Source organism: Rana temporaria, chromosome 1 (genome assembly GCF_905171775.1).
Source record: "Rana temporaria chromosome 1, aRanTem1.1, whole genome shotgun sequence".
Lineage (NCBI taxonomy): Eukaryota > Metazoa > Chordata > Amphibia > Anura > Ranidae > Rana > Rana temporaria.
In genome coordinates this window covers 646805106-646822199 of record NC_053489.1, presented here as the reverse complement: position 1 = coordinate 646822199, position 17094 = coordinate 646805106, and the positions used below count along the sequence as shown (strand labels likewise).

The following is a 17094-nucleotide window of genomic DNA, read 5'->3' as shown; positions in this document are numbered from 1 at the left end:
CCTAGCCTGTCTATATATACTACCCTAGCCTGTCCATATACTACCCTAGCCTGCCTATATACTACCCCAGCCTGTCTATATACTATCCTAGCCTGTTCATATACTACCCTAGCCTGCCTATATACTACCCCAGCCTGTCTATATACTATCCTAGCCTGTTCATATACTACCCTAGCCTGTCTATATACTACCCCAGCCTGTCTATATACTACCCCAGCCTGCCCCAATACTACCCTATCTTGTCTATATACTACCCTAGCCTTTGCATATACTACCCTAGCCTGTCCATATACTACCCTAGCTTGTCTATATACCGTGTTTCCCCGAAAATACCTTAGTGCAGTCTTCCTTCACTTACCTCGTCCTTCCATTTTTCTTTTAAATGTCCTTATTTCTTCTGAGAAATCCTCACTTCCTGTTCTTCTGTCTGTAACTCCACACAGAAATGCAAGGCTTTCTCCCTGGTGTGGAGAAAGCCTCTTGAGGGGGGAGGGGGCGAGCAGGCAAGTCAGGACACTCTCTACTTTGCAGATAGAAAAATGAGCTGTTTGTTAGTGGGCGTCCTGACACTCCTGCTCACCTCCTCCCCCCTCAAGAGGCTTTCTCCACACCAGGAAGAAAGCCTTGCATTACTGTGTGGAGTTACAGACAGAAGAACAGGAAGTGAGGATTTCTCAGAAGAAATAAGGACATTTAAAAGCAAAATGGAAGGATAAGGTAAGTGAAGGAGGACTGCACTAAGGTAAAGGAAGCTATTTAGGGAAAATAAAAATATACCTTTACAACCCCTTTAATCTCTTTTGGAGGAATATAAAAAATATGACAAAGCCTTTAGTTCCCCTCTAAATATGGCTATGGGTAAGCACTTACGCCTCGCATTATTGGGGTCTTTGGCTCTAATCTCGCGGTCTGCATGGAGACGGCAGGTTCTCCTTGTGTTTTTGTGTTTTTTTTTGCCTCATTTTAAAGATATGCTGGTAGGTTAATTGGCACCTGTTAGAACTGGCCCTAGTATGTATGTACAAACTGACTATGCACAAGCGTATCGCAATCTGCATCCCAGTTTTAGGCCAAGTAGTTGAGGAAAGACCTGGCAACCAACATTGTAAAACAAAAGTCGCCAAGAAAATTCTATGGAAAAGGCTTTCAAGCCTATCAGACATGGTGCCCACGGAATCGCTGAGATTTGGAGACAACTGAATGGTTTATACAAATATGGCTGTACAACAGCCATGTACACAACGCACTCACAGGTCTCCTTTTATTATCCTGACTGCCCTACGCTGGTCAGGACACAAAAAACAATTGTTTACTAGCTGTCACAGTTCTTCATACTGTTTCTCATCTCTGCTCTCTGGATCTGGTTAGTAAATATCTCATGCCCCGTACACACGTGCGGGATTTCCGACGGGAAAAGTTCCCATCGGAAACCCCAAAGGGAAAGCCGAGAACCTGCTCGGTCAGTCTTTCCCCTACACACGAGAGGTTTTCCCGACAGGAAAACTGCAATGGAGCTTTGGCTGGGAATCCCGGCCTTGTGTATGCTCCATCGCAGTTTTTCCCTTAGGAAAACTGCAAAAAACGCCGGGCAAAAGTCCACCGGTTTTCCCGGCAGGAAAAAAGAGAACTGTTTTTTTGTCCGGCGGTTTTTGGGCAGTTTTCCCATCGGAAAAACTGTGAGGAGTATACACACAGCCGGGATTCCCGGCCAAAAGCTCTCCTCACATTGTTTTTCGGCTTCTGAAAAACGACAAAAAAAAAAATTCGAACGTGCTGCATTTTTTAACGTCGTTTTAAAATTTTTTGTTTTCCGGGTCGGAAAAAATTATCGTGTGTGGGCAAAAACGACGTTTTAAACCCACACATGCCCAGTGGAGCGCTCGTTCAGGTAAAACTACCATTCATAATGGAGTAAGCACATTCATCACGCTGTAACAGACAGAAAAGCGTGAATCGTCTCTTACTAACAAGGAATCAGCTAAAAGCAGCCCAAAGGCGAATAGAACTTCCCCTTCAGAGTACCGTCGTACGTGTTGTACGTCACCGCGCTTTGTTTTTCTTCCAGCACGATTGCCCCTGTCCTTAAGGGCTCTTTCACACGGAGCGGATCCGTATTGATCCGCTCCGTTAGCCCGTTTGGCTCAGCGGGGATTCCTCCGTAAATCCCTGCTGAGCTGTCGGCGGACAGGGCGGTCCCCGCACACTGTGCAGAGACCGCCCTGTCTCTCCTCCGCTCTCCCCGTCTCTCCTCCGCTCTCCCCTATGGGGAATCGGATGAATACGGACCGTGTGTCCGTATTCATCCGATCCGTTCCGCCGGACGGAAGAAAAATAGGGTTTTCTTCCGTCCGCAAAAGCGGATCTTTGCGGACGCGGATGGTTGCGGACGTTAGCGGATGCATCATCCGCTAACGTCTGCAATCCCATAGGGATACATTACAAGTCCATAAACGGACTTGTAATAAACGGACCGTTTGTCCGTATGTGTGAAAGGGCCCTAAGCGTGGCGGTCTCAGGGAAAGCTGCTCAGGTGTCCTCTCGTGGAGCAGCTTCCACAGTGCGTCGCCTTTCTGCTCCTCCCAGCGCTAGGCGTCCAATAGGATCGTCTGATGTTTTGGCCAATTGGGGGAACGGGTTCCATACCCGCATCCCGATTGGCCGGGAGGAGGATCAGTTTTGCAACAGCGAATAGTCATTCACTGTTGCAACACACCTGGGTGGGCTCCGGATGCAGTGCTCTGCGCCCTGAGCCCACCCTATTTTGAAGCTTATTTGATTATTAAATACACACCCTTCCGCCTATCCCCGCAATTGTAATTCATGCGCCCGGCGTCCTGAAAGGGGCCATGCGCACGAATAAGGAGGGCAGCGGCGGTGTTAAGGGGGGGCGGCGCCCATGCACCCACAATGCCCAGGCTGCCACTGGCGATGTCCCTTGCAAAGTGAGCAGTTTTTTGGTAAATCAACTCCATGGCACAGTTGCCACCCTAGGTCAGGAAATAGGCTTACCAGGATAAAACGAAGCAGAAAACAAATGCAACCACCATATCATGAGACTGGTAAGCTGCATTATATTAATATTGTGTATCCATGGTTGACGCATACATCCCCTGATGAAGCCTAGAAGCGAAACATGTTGGGATAAGCTATGACTGTTCAACCTTTAGAAAACTTCCATATATAACCACCACTTTGGACCAACCCTACACTAACGTCCTCTTGTGGCTTGTTACTATTTTTTAATCTTTTGTATAATAAAGATAATTCATATATACTTTTTAACCACTTCCATACCGGGCACATATACACCTTCCCGCCCAGACCAATTTTTAGCTTTCAGCGCTGTTGCACTTTGAATAACAATTGCACGGTCATGCTACACTGTACCCAAACTCAATTTTTATCATTTTGTACCCACAAATTCAAATTCTTTTGGTGGTATTTGATCACCTCTGGGATATTTATTTTCTGCAAAAAATAAATAAAAAAATGACCGAAAATTTAGAAAAAAAAAAACGTTTTTTTTTAGTTTCTGTTATAAAACATTGTAAATAAGTAAATTTTCTCCTTCACTGATGGTACTGCACTGACGGGCACTGATAAGGCGGCACTGATGGGCAACGATGAGGTGGCACTAATGTGGTGGCATTGATGGGCACTGATGGGCGGCACGGATGGGCACTGATAGGCAGCACGGATAGGCGGCATGGATGGGCTTGGATAGGCGGCACGGATAGGTGGCACAGATGGGCACAGATAGGCGGCACGGCTGGGCACGGACGGGCACGGATAGGCGGCACGGACGAGCACGGATAGGCGGCACGGATGGGCACTGATAGGCGGCATGGATGGGCACTGATAGGCGGCATGGATGGGCACTGATAGGCGGCATGGATGGGCACTGATAGGCGGCATTGATGGGCACTGATAGGTGGCACGGATGGGCATAGATGGGCACTATTGTATGTGTTGTACTAATGGATGCCAATCAGTGCCAAACAATGCCTGCCAATCAGTGATGCCCATTGTGGGCACTGATTGGCATCCATTTTTTGTGTCCTCCTCATCCCTGGTGGTCTAGGGTGGCATCGTTTTTTTTTTATTTTTATGCCTGGTGGTCTATATGGCCATCCCTGGTGGTCCAGTGGGCATCCTCGGGGGGGCTGTGCTGACGATCGATCAGCACAAACCCCCCCTGTCACAGGAGCAGCAGATCGGCTCTCCTCTACTCGCGTCTGACTCGCCTCTTTACCTTGATCGGTGTTGCGGGGTGTCAGACTGACACCCTGCAACAACGATCGCCGCGATGCGCGCCCCCCGGGGGCGCGCAGCGGCTCAGAATCCTGAGGACGTCATATGACGTCCAGTCAGGATTCTACAACCACTTTGCCGACGTCAATATGTCATTGGCGGGCGGCAAGTGGTTAATTATCGTTAGTCGGTTTCCATTATTAAGTGAACAAGCAGCGTTATAGTCCCATCATCCGTCTCCTTCCTCTTTTTTTTTGCAATATATACCATTTTTGTTCTTGGGTTAGAAGATTGATAATGAGCCGATATGGATCATGCCATTATTGCTCTTCGTCTTAAAATAATAAGTTGCCATTTGTAACGTGTACAAACCCACCAAAGCCAATCATGGTCCCATCTTCGGCACATCGATGACGTTTACTTGGTTGCTAGCGGTGACCACACCATGCAGATCTATACTGCTCTACACGCTGCCTTTCTAAATGAGCCATTTGTCTGCAGCCGGGGGATTTAGACCCCCTTTGTGCTCTCACTGTCACTCAGTGCACTGCAGTGCTCTCCAGCCTGACTGGGATAAGGGGGAGAGCAGTGGAATTCAGCGGGACTCAGTGCAGGAGAAAACAAACAGAAGGAAAGGCACGGACATTGAGCAATCAATGGTGGCTGAAGAGTAGGGAAGTAAGACAGAGCTCACTTCATCTCTTAACGCTGCGTAGCTGAGCGAAAAAAGGAAGAAAAAAAAGAAAAAAAAAACACTGGCTGCGAATTAGCAGCCCAGTTCTGATTGTATCAGCAATCTTTGAAGATATTCTATAATTGAAAACCACTGCCAACATTTCCCCGTCAATAGTTTTGGACACCGGCTCTAAAGTGAGTAAGATTTACACAGGGGCCGTAATTCAAAGCCACCACAGATTCATCCACCCCCCCTTTTTATAATTAAATATACATCAAAGTAAGCCAGGTTAATAGCAGCCCTGCGTTAAATAAATAGAACTGGAAAATGGATCACTCACAATACAAAACGCACTTCCTTTTTTTTTTTTTTTTTGTGCCTAAAAATACAGCATTCTCCTGACCCGACGACTGCTGCATCTGGATATGAGATGCTGGGCTGGCATTAATATGATCTTGGTGTATACAGGTGCAGCATTACAACACATTGCTAATCCCACTGGCTGCTATTACTCAATACATAGGCGTCTTGTCACAGCCCAGGTCTTCATGGAACAGGAGAATAAAAAAATAAAAGACAGCAGGATAAGCAGATCATTGGTATATTTTGATATCGGTGCACGCGTTCTTGTGTGCGTTCCTGTTTATACAGTGCACGGCACAAAAAAAATTATATATATATAGACCTATATCTATATCTATAAATATATACACAAATGGCAAAGAATCATATGATGCACATTCTTACCAATTAAAAAATAAATAAATATAAATACATATATATTTTGCACACACACTCATTTTGTAATCAATATATGTTAATGCTTAACATACACGCACATAAAAAAAAAAAAAAATATATATATATATATATATATATATAGTTTTATATATATATATATATATATATATATATATATCAGAATATATATATATTTTTTATATATACTGTATATATATATATATATATATATATATATATATATATATATATATATATATATATACACACACATATACATACTTACAGTATAAGGCTATATAATGCCAAATATACCTAATAGATATATAACAAAAAAATATGTATATATATATATATATATATGTATATATATATATATATATATATATATATATATATATATATATATATATATATACACACATATACCTATAAAATATATATATATATATAATGCTTAATATACCTATAAAATATATATATATAAAGCATTATATATATATATATATATATATATATATATATATATATATATATATATATATATATATATATATATATATATATATATATATATGTATATATATATATATATATATATATATACACACACACATATACATACTTACAGTATAAGGCTATATAATGCCAAATATACCTAATAGATATATTAAAAAAAATATGTGTGAATACATATATATATATATATATATATATATATATATATACACACACATATACCTATAATGTATATATATATATATATATATATAATGCTTAATATACCTATAAAATATATATATTTATATATATATTAAGCAATATATATATATATATATATATATATATATATATATATATATATATATATATATAATGCTTAATATACCTATAACTATATATAAGAAAAACATATATATTTATATACACATATATATGCTTACAGTACCTGTGCTTACAAATTTCTGTGTACATATATATTATTATTATTATATATAGTTATAGGTATATTAAGCATTATATAGCCTTATACTGTATATATATATATATATATATATATATATATATATATATATATATATATATACACGCACATACAGGCATACACACATACACAGCAGTATACATACATATACATACATACATATATATATATATATATATATATATATATATATATATATATATATATATATATATATATATATATATTTACTCTCACTCTCTCTCTCTCTCTCTCTACCTCTCTCTCTCTCTCTCTCTATATATATATATATATATATATAAATATAAAAATATATGTATATAGTATAAGGCTATATAATGCCTAATATGTATTTATATGAAAATAAATGCCTATTATACATACACAACACATAATATCTTTCTAGCTATCTCTTTTTTCTATCTATTGATGAATCCAAACCATCAATCTGATCCTATTTATCCATCTGTCCATCTAACTATCCATTAAACACATATGCATTACCCATTCATAAGCATTACCCCCCCCCCCCCTCCAAAAAAAAAAATAATACTTAAAAGAAACCCATGAAAAGCCTAAATAAAGAATCCATTGCAGTGATAAACGCAAGAGCATGCATTAAAATAAAATAATCTTGCTCTGTTCCTTCTTCTTCTTCTTCTTTTCCTTCCTCCTCCTTAATGTTGATGATTTTTGTGTAAGGCATTGAAAGAGAAGCTTAAAGTCTTTTCCATTTCATCAGCAAGGCACATATATTACTTTACTGGTTCACTAAAATGTTGGTTTAATGCCCACCCCCTTTCAATCTGCCCATGTCTGAGATTCTCTGTTCGAGCATACAATCATGACCAGCTTACGACACTCAGTGTGCAAGAGGCGCCTCTGCATGCTTTAGCAACATACTGGCTGAGCTGAAGAAGAGAAGGAATCCTTAGCTTGTCTGCTTTCTTTTATTTATTTATTTTATTATTATTATAATTTTTTTTGCTCTCTTTTTTTCTTCGCTTTAAACGTCAACTAATCAACTAGGCGCAGAAGAGGGGGACTTAGCGGAATGAATCTACGGTCTTCTGCTCAGTGACTGGATGGTGATCTGTCCTTTTCTTTCTTTTTTTTTTTTGGTGGTTGCTTCTGGCGAACGATTATTTCAGAGATGGACACTGAGCAGCCTTGCCTGATGCCGTGGAGATCTTAGCGAAGAGAGTTTGGAGTTCTTTCCGGAATGACACTGTAATCACCGCAGAGGCAAAAAGGACGGACGTCGAAAAGAAAAAAAAAAGAGGGGGATCAAGCTCCTTGTTGTGCAACTTGAAGGTCCTACAAGTCGGCTACAAAGGTAACCGGACCCCCACCGTCACCACCACCGCCACCCCCCCCCCTCTTCTTCCCTTTCAGCTCATTGAGAAGGAGCAAAGGGGGGATATTGTAAGCCTTGCCAGCCTTCGCAAAAGGCTAAAAGCTACTGTATGTCTGTACACAGAGGGGTCTTTTTTAAGCTCGGCATATAATTAACCCAAAACACAAAGGAAGCAGCTGAATGGAGCTTGTCACTCTCTGGAAAAGGGTGGGTAAGATACTTTTTTAATTAAATTCTTTCATGAAGAAAGATATCCCCCCCCTCCTCGACCACCACCCTCTCTTCTGCAGCATTTATCATGAACAAAACCCAATCACCTTCCAATTTGCATCACCTTTAATGCTGCCAAGATTTCTGCATGCTGAAAAAAAAAAGTCCCTCTGTTGACCTATGACATGTATTTCACTGAAATATGATGTAGAAGCCGCAGACATTTTCAATGGACATTCTCGGGAAAAACTGGAACCGTGTTTGCTAATGGATTTCCTTCTCATTGGTCTCTGTTTAAACTGGATGCTGAGAAAGCCCCCTGGGTTAATACTGTGTGCAATGGGCATATTTGTTAAAATGCTTCCACTGGTGAGCAGTGGCTGTCCCAGAGTGTGCCGTTGCGAGGGCAGGTTCTTGTACTGCGAGTCACAAAATGTCACAGAGCTGCCTCGCAACCTATCGGGCGTGATGGGCTTGTCGCTGCGGTACAACAGCTTGACGGAGCTGCAAGATGGACAGTTCACTGGGTTAATTCAACTCACGTGGCTCTATCTGGATCACAATCACATAGACACAATAGAGGGGGATGCCTTTCAAAAATTGCGTAGGGTCAAAGAACTCACACTTAGCTCCAACAAAATCACACATCTAGCGAACCATACTTTCCGACCCATGCCAAACTTGCGCAGTGTGGATTTGTCAAACAATAACATACAGTCCCTGGCACCGGATCTGTTCCACGGGCTACGCAAGCTGACGAGTTTACAGATGCGCCACAACGACATCAAGTTTGTGCCAGTAAGAATTTTTCAGGACTGTCGCAGCCTCGAGTTTCTCGACTTGGGATACAATCAGTTGAAGAGCCTGGCCCGCAACTCCTTTGCGGGCTTATTCAAACTTGCAGAACTTCACCTGGAGCACAATGACTTAGTGAAAGTTAATTTAGCTCACTTTCCCAGGCTCCTCTCGCTACATTCTCTCTTTATGAGAAAGAACAAAGTCACCATAGTGGTGAACTCTTTGGACTGGGTGTGGAAGCTCACCAAAATGGATCTATCTGGGAACGAGATCGAATACATCGAACCTCATGTTTTCGAAAGTGTACCTCACCTGGAATCCCTACAGCTCGATTCCAATCGCCTCACCTATATCGATTCTAGAATCCTGAGTTCTTGGAATTCTCTCGCCAGTATCACCCTGTCCGGGAACAACTGGGACTGTGGGCGTAACGTCTGCGCCTTGGCCTCTTGGTTGAGCAACTTCAAAGGTCGCTATGATGGCAACATGCTTTGCACCACCCCTGAGTATGCCCAAGGAGAGGATGTTTTGGATGCTGTTTATGCCTTTCATTTATGTGAGGACCCTACTGATCCAACTAGCCCCAATGCCATCATCACCTTCTTTAACAACAGTGACAAAAACGCCCATAACAATCCCACCATGACTACCGCCACCTATGACGTCCAGGATACCGAAGGGGAAAAAACTACGGACATCTTGATGGCTACTCTACCCAGCGAGCTTACGGACAACACCATCCAGATTCACAAGGTGGTCACCGGGACTATGGCTCTGATTTTTTCCTTTCTTATTGTGGTTTTGATGTTGTATGTTAGCTGGAAGTGTTTCCCAGCCAGCCTCCGGCAGTTGAGGCAGTGCTTTGTGACACAGCGTAGGAAGCAAAAACAAAAACAGACTATGCATCAGATGGCTTCTATGTCTGCCCAGGAATACTATGTTGATTACAAACCCAATCACATCGAAGGAGCCCTGGTAATTATTAATGAATATGGTTCTTGTTCTTGTCACCAGCAACCTGCCAGGGAATGTGAGGTGTGACCATGTCTTTCACAAAAAAAACAAAAACAAAAAAACAACAAAAAAAGGGATTTAAAACACTGTACAACCAAATAACGATGGCATATAGACCAGCTGAAGAGAATATTTTTGCACCTCTTGACTTGATACTCAAAGGGGAATCTATTGAAAAAAAAGAATAAATCAAAAACTTGACCTTTTAGCTTTATTGTGTCTTAAAAAAAAAACCTTCAGGACATGAAATAAAAACAAAAAAATAAAATAAAATCTAAAAATATTCTAATGGTACGAAGATTTGTCTATATTCAGGAATCTAAGAGTGTATAAAAAAAAAGGTACCATGTTGAATTTTTTTTTTGTAATCTACAATGTTTAAAAAGGAAAAAAAAAAAATAATAAAATAGCATTTACAATATTTTTTTTTTAAATGTTTCTTCTGCACGGTGATGTTCAAAGTAAATCAATGTCATTGAGAACATAAATCTCATTTCCTCTTCATCTGCAGTTTCTTGGCTTGTGTGGCACCCCCCACCACCCCCCAGCAACAGGGAGAATAAAGCAGCCTTGATTTAGCTATAGATGGATCAATGGCTGGTCGTTTTAATGGCTCACCCTGCAATAAAACTCAGAAATTATTTGCAGTGGCCGTTGCTTAGGCAAGCACTGCAGATTGGATAGGAGGAAATTAAAAAAAAAACTTGGTTTTGCTTAGTTGGTTATCATCAAAGAGTTGGTAGACTTTCCATAAGGTTGTATTGGGAACCTGTTGACCGTTGAATGAAATGCAAAGAAATAGTTGACGATGTTGCATTTGGGCAAAAGGTTGTTGCTTGAGACTGCAGCAAAAAAAAAAAAGAGCTTGGGCATAGATGAGCCTTTTTAGTCCTTGTTGGTATCTTACCCATTGCTGCACATAGGGATCTGTACTCTATAGCCCCCTACAATCCACATCTCAACCTTTATATGTGTTTTTTGGGCAACCTAAGTCTAAATCAGTAGTCTTTGGTCAAAGTGCCCTTGACCCTTTGGTCCTGTAGTCTTTGGTCAAAGTGCCGTTTTCAGGTTTTTGGTTTAATTTTGAGTGTTTTACAGAATTGCGGCACAAGAGCAGAGAATACAGGGCTGGAGAACATCAGTTTCTATAGAGAATCACCAGAAGGTATTACTAGCAGTAGCAAGCCCTTATCCAAAATGCATCCAATCCACCATGAATGGGGTATATTTATAAAGCTGGGGTATCTGACATTCCACAAACATTCTCTGTGGGTGAATCTTCATGGCAGTGACAGTCACATTCACTGCTTTATTAATAGACCCCCCCCCCCCTTCAGTGTATGGTCAATGAACAGCTCACATTGGCAGCAGGATATGTAATGCAATGTATGGTGGGTTTTACTGTATCCAAGATTGGAGTTATCACTGAAATGTGCTCACTGGGGGACTACAAGTGCCAACGTGCCCGGATTGCTTCATCCTCCATCTGGTTAATTGGTAACATTTGCAAGGGATTTGGGACTGAAGGTCCCAACATTGGTCATTGGCCTAGCCATATTGTTTTATATATAGGGAGTGCTTAGACTTACAGGTTGGCGCTGATGGGAAACCACAAATCCCAGCGTGCCCTCGACTGTGCTTTTATACCAGGCTCTGAAGAGTTATACTGGGATTTGACCTTTCATTACTGGTCATGGTGAAATGCTGTGCTTTGTCTGGCAATTAGGGTCAGGCTGGGACTTCTAGTTCCATTTCTAACCCTAATGCTGAGGCTTTTAGTTCCACCTCTATCTGTAATGCTGGCATTTGTAGTTCCACCTTTACCCCTATCCCTGGGACTTGTAGTTCAATCTATACTCCTAATGATGGGAGTTGTAGTCCCATGTTTAAGCCTAACACTGATACTTGTAGCTCCAGCTCTAACCCATAAAACTGGGACTTGTAGTTCTACCTCTAACCTTAAAGTTGGGAGTAATAGTTCCATCTCTGACCCTAATACTGGGAGTTGTAGTCCCACTTTTAACTGTAACACTGATATTTATAGCTCCAGCTCTAACCCGTATGTGGGGAATTGTAGTTCCACCCTTAACCCTAAAACTGGGACTTGTAGTTCTACCTCTAACCCTAATGTTGGGAGTTGTAGTTCGATCTCTAACCCTAATGTTGGGACTTGAAGTTAGACCTCCAACCCTAAAACTCGAACTTGTAGTTCTACCTCTGACCCTAATGTTGGGAGTTGTAGTTCCAGCTCTAACCCACTTGTAGTTAGACCTCTACCCTAACACTGGGACCTTTAGTTTTACTTCTAACCTTAATGTTGGGAGTTGTAGTTCCATATCTAACCCTAACACTGGGACTTGTAGTTCTACCTCCAACCCTAACACTGGGACTTGTAGTTCTACCTCCAACCCTAACACTGGGACTTGTAGTTCTACCTCCAACCCTAAAACTGGGACTTGTAGTTCTACCTCTAACCCTAATGTTGGGAGTTGTAGTTCGATCTCTAACCCTAATGCTGGGACTTGTAGTTCTACCTCCAACCCTAACACTGGGACTTATAGTTCTACCTCCAACCCTAACACTGGGACTTGTAGTTCCACCTCCAACCCTAACACTGGGACTTATAGTTCTACCTCCAACCCTAACACTGGGACTTGTAGTTCTACCTCCAACCCTAACACTGGGACTTGTAGTTCCAGCTCTAACCCTTACACTGGTATTTGTAGTTTGACCTTTAACCCTAACACTGGGACTTGTAGTCCTACCGCTAACCCTTTTATTGGGATTCCACCTCTAATCATTATACTGGGACTTGTAGTTCCACATCTACATGTTATGCTGGGACCTGTAGTTCCACCTCCAACCCATTCACTGGGACTTGTAGTTCTACTTCTAACCCTAAAGCTGGGACTTGTAGTTCTACTTCTAACCCTAAAGCTGGGATTTGTAGTTCTCTCTCTAACTGTAATGCTTGGACTTGTAGTTCTACCACTAACCCATATTCTGAAACTGGCAGGTTCGCCTCTAACCCTATTGCTGGGACTTGTAGTTCCACTTCTAACCCTGGGAATTGCAGGTCCACTTCAAACTAATACATCAGGCTGGAATATGTAGTTCAACGTTTTTTATGACTGCTGGGGCCCAGATGGCATATCCACAGCTGGTTACCATGACATGCTGGGACTTGTAGTTCCAAATCAATTGTTTTGGGTTTTGGTGGGATTGTCCATATCTGTCTGTGACATCTAATAGAGGCCTGGGAGTTGTGGTTCTTCTGCTTGCTGTCATGACCGGTCCAGCTGAGACTTGTAGTTCCACTTGCTTCTATGTAGTGACAATGCTGGTGATCCCACTGAGCAGTCCCCTGTGTCCTCCAATCATTGTAGAGGTCTGTATTTCACCTCCAGGGCTAATTACTAAGCCAGAGCAGACACAATCAGTGTCCCCCCCCCCCCCCCCGCTCTGCACACATCTCTATGTATATTATCTGGGGGGGGGGGGGGGGTCTGGGTTGTCTCTCGGCTATAGATCGCCCTGTGAATCAAAGCCTTGCTTTTAATTTCTATGTCGCTATGGCAACAGAATCAAGTTGGAATATAACATAAAATCAGGAGCTGATTGCTGGAGGTGTTCCCGCTTCTAAGGGAAATAAGATGAGCCTGTTCCCAGGATACAGATAAAGCCTGATAATGGGGGGTCCTGGGTGGGACATAGGCATGGGAAGGGTTAACGGTCACATGTACACACCGCCGCTCTCCCAGTCTGCTGACCCCAGACGGGAAAGGGTTAATGTGCCCCTTATAAATCAGTAATTGTACTCAGAGCATGGAGACTTCCATTAGTCATGGATGTATTATTATATCATTTATTACCAGATTATTCCATGGAAACTTCTCTTCATTCTATCTATAGATCTGGATTGTGTGCAATCAGCCAGCATACTATATCAGTGTTAGAATGTGGTGTATGGATCTCTATCTGTCATTATATAGCATGACTTCTATTAGTATCTATCTATCTATCTATCTATCTATCTATCTATCTATCTATCTATCTATCTATCTAACCATGTACCTATCAATCAATCAGTCAGTATATCCATTTATTTATCAATGTGTGCCAGATCTATCTAACCCCACTTTATCTATAATTTATTGACCCCCCCCCCCCCCCCCCCCCTCTCTGTCTGTTTGTCTATCTATCTTATAAACAAGACCAAGGATACATCCAAGTAAAGATCCAAGCTTTGTCTATCTATCTACTGATCTACCTACCCCCTCCCTCTATCTATATTTATCTATCAGTCTATATCTCTATCTATCTATCTATCTATCTATCTATCTATCTATCTATCTATCTATCTATCTATCTATCTATCTATCTATCTATCTATCTCACCTATCAATGTACCTACCCATTTCCTCTCTCTATCCATTCTCTATCAATCAGTCTATTTCATCTATCAAATTAACCCCACTCTATCTATCATTTGTTGATCCCCCCCTCTATCTCTGTCTGTCTGTTTGTCTATCTATCTTATAAACAAGACCAAGGATAAATCCAAGTAAAGATCCAAGCTTTATCTATCTATCTAGCTACTGATCTACCTACTCCTCCCTCTCTCTCTATGTATCTATCAGTCTGTCTGTCTATCTATCTATCTATCTATCTATCTATCTATCTATCTATCTATCTATCTATCTCACATATCAATCTACCTATCCCCCCTTACTCCCTCTCTATCAATCAGTCTATTTCTCTATTTATTCATCTATCAATCTGACCCCACTCTATGATTTATTGAACTTCTCTATCTATCTGTCTGTCTATCTATCTATCTATCTATCTATCTATCTATCTATCTATCTATCTATCTATCTATCTATCTATCTATCTACCTACACCCTCACTCTCTTTGTATTTATCTATCAGTCTATCTATCTATCTATCTATCTATCTATCTATCTATCTATCTATCTATCTATCTATCTATCTATCTATCTATCTATCTATCTATCTATCTATCTATCTATCTCACCTAATAATCTACCTACCCCCTTTCCTCTCTCTCTATCAAACAGTCTATTTCTCTATTTATTCATCTATCAATCCAACTCCACTCTACCTATCATTTATTAATCATCCCTTACTCTGTCCATTTATGTATCTATCTATCCATTTATCTATCTACTGATCTACCTACGCCATCTATCTATCTATCTATCTATCTATCTGTCTATCTATCTATCTATCTATCTATCTATCTATCTATCTATCTATCTATCTATCTATTTACCTACCCCCTTTCTCTTTCTCTAACCATTTATCTGTCTATCAATTTATCCCATATCTATCTATCTATCTACACCCTCACTCTATATCTATCTATCTATCTATCTATCTATCTATCTATCTATCTATCTATCTATCTATCTATCTATCTATCTATCTATCTATCTATCTACACCCTCACTCACTCTCTCTCTATCTATCTATCAATTTACCTACCCCCTTTCTCTTTCTCTAACCATGTATCTATCAATCAATTTATCTCTCTATCAATTTATCTATCAATTTGTCCCATATCTATCTATCTATCTATCTACACCCTCACTCTATCTATCTATCTATCTATCTATCTATCTATCTATCTATCTATCTATCTATCTATCTATCTATCTATCTATCTATCTATCTATCTATCTATCTCACCTATTAATCTACCTACCCCCTTTCCTCTCTCTCTCTCTATCAAAAAGTATATTTCTCTATTTATTCATCTATCAATCCAACTCCACTCTACCTATCATTTATTAATCATCCCTTACTCTGTCCATTTATTTATCTATCATTTATTAATCCTCCATTTCTCTATCTATCTATCTATCTATCTATCTATCTATCTATCTATCTATCTATCTACCCCCTCTCTCTCTCTCTCTCTCTCTCTCTCTCTCTCTCTTTCTCTCTCTATCAGTCTATTTATTCATCTATCAATCATCTCCACTCTATCTATCATTTATTGAATCTATCTATCTATCTATCTATCTATCTATCTATCTATCTATCTACCCCCCTCTCTCTCTCTCTCTCTCTCTCTCTCTCTCTCTTTCTCTCTCTATCAGTCTATTTATTCATCTATCAATCATCTCCACTCTATCTATCATTTATTGAATCAATCTATCTATCTATCTATCTATCTATCTATCTATCTATCTATCTATCTATCTATCTATCTATCTATCTATCTATCTATCTATCTATCTATCTATCATTCCATGTTCTTCCTTCCCTTCCTCGCCTTCTATAACTCATACTTCCCAGTCCCTTTTCCAGGCAGTTTCCAATACAGAATTCTAGAAGTATTTCCGGGAAAACAATCTCTGTGCATTATTTCCTGTTCTCTAATAATGAATAGATACAAGGAATAACTGACAGCTAGTAGGGATTGTCCTGGCCATGCACTGGTAGAGCGGTGGTGTAGCGGTCCAGGAGGCCATGCTGGGAGTGGTAGTTCTACAACAGGTTGCCTGTGCCAGTGGCGGGAGATGTATGCTCGTCGTTGGCTCAGTGTGGATTAGTAGGAGCGCAGTGCCATCTGCAGTGAACAAGCCTTGTTTTCCCTCTCTAGTCGTCACCGTCGCTCTATTAAAGCAGAAATAAAATAATACTGTAGATCCTTCTATGGGACTTACAACTGATAGGCTTAATGTACGGTCTCCGATCCTTGTACATAGCTCGGGGTCCTTATTAGGATAAATAATGAAAACATTACAGCACTATAAAAAGTCATGCTAGATAACAATAGTATAAAAGGGAGAAGGCCAGGCTGAATTGAAGGTCATCCGATGGCCTCCGAGCGAGGCCTTCAAAGACGCCAAACTAATTTATCACAAATTTATTTCCCCATTACTTAAAATCAATCATTGGGGGTTTTGGTCTCAGAGGAATTCGGTGTAAGATATGTAATTTTGTCTCGGGACACGTCTGATGAATTGCCCTCCCGGGACTCACTTTGTATCAGATAAGGGGAAAAAAAAGTGACTGCAAGATGTATTGGTC

General features: G+C 40.7%; 1 protein-coding gene across 1 annotated transcript; it reads left to right on the top strand.

Moving 5' to 3' along the window:
- Positions 1–7496: 7496 nt before the first annotated feature.
- LRRTM1 (leucine rich repeat transmembrane neuronal 1) lies at positions 7497–10265 on the top strand. Its single transcript, XM_040335492.1, has one exon. It carries the CDS (start codon positions 8401–8403, stop codon positions 10057–10059), a length of 1659 nt encoding a protein of 552 aa, XP_040191426.1. The 5' UTR covers positions 7497–8400; the 3' UTR covers positions 10060–10265.
- Positions 10266–17094: the final 6829 nt, after the last annotated feature.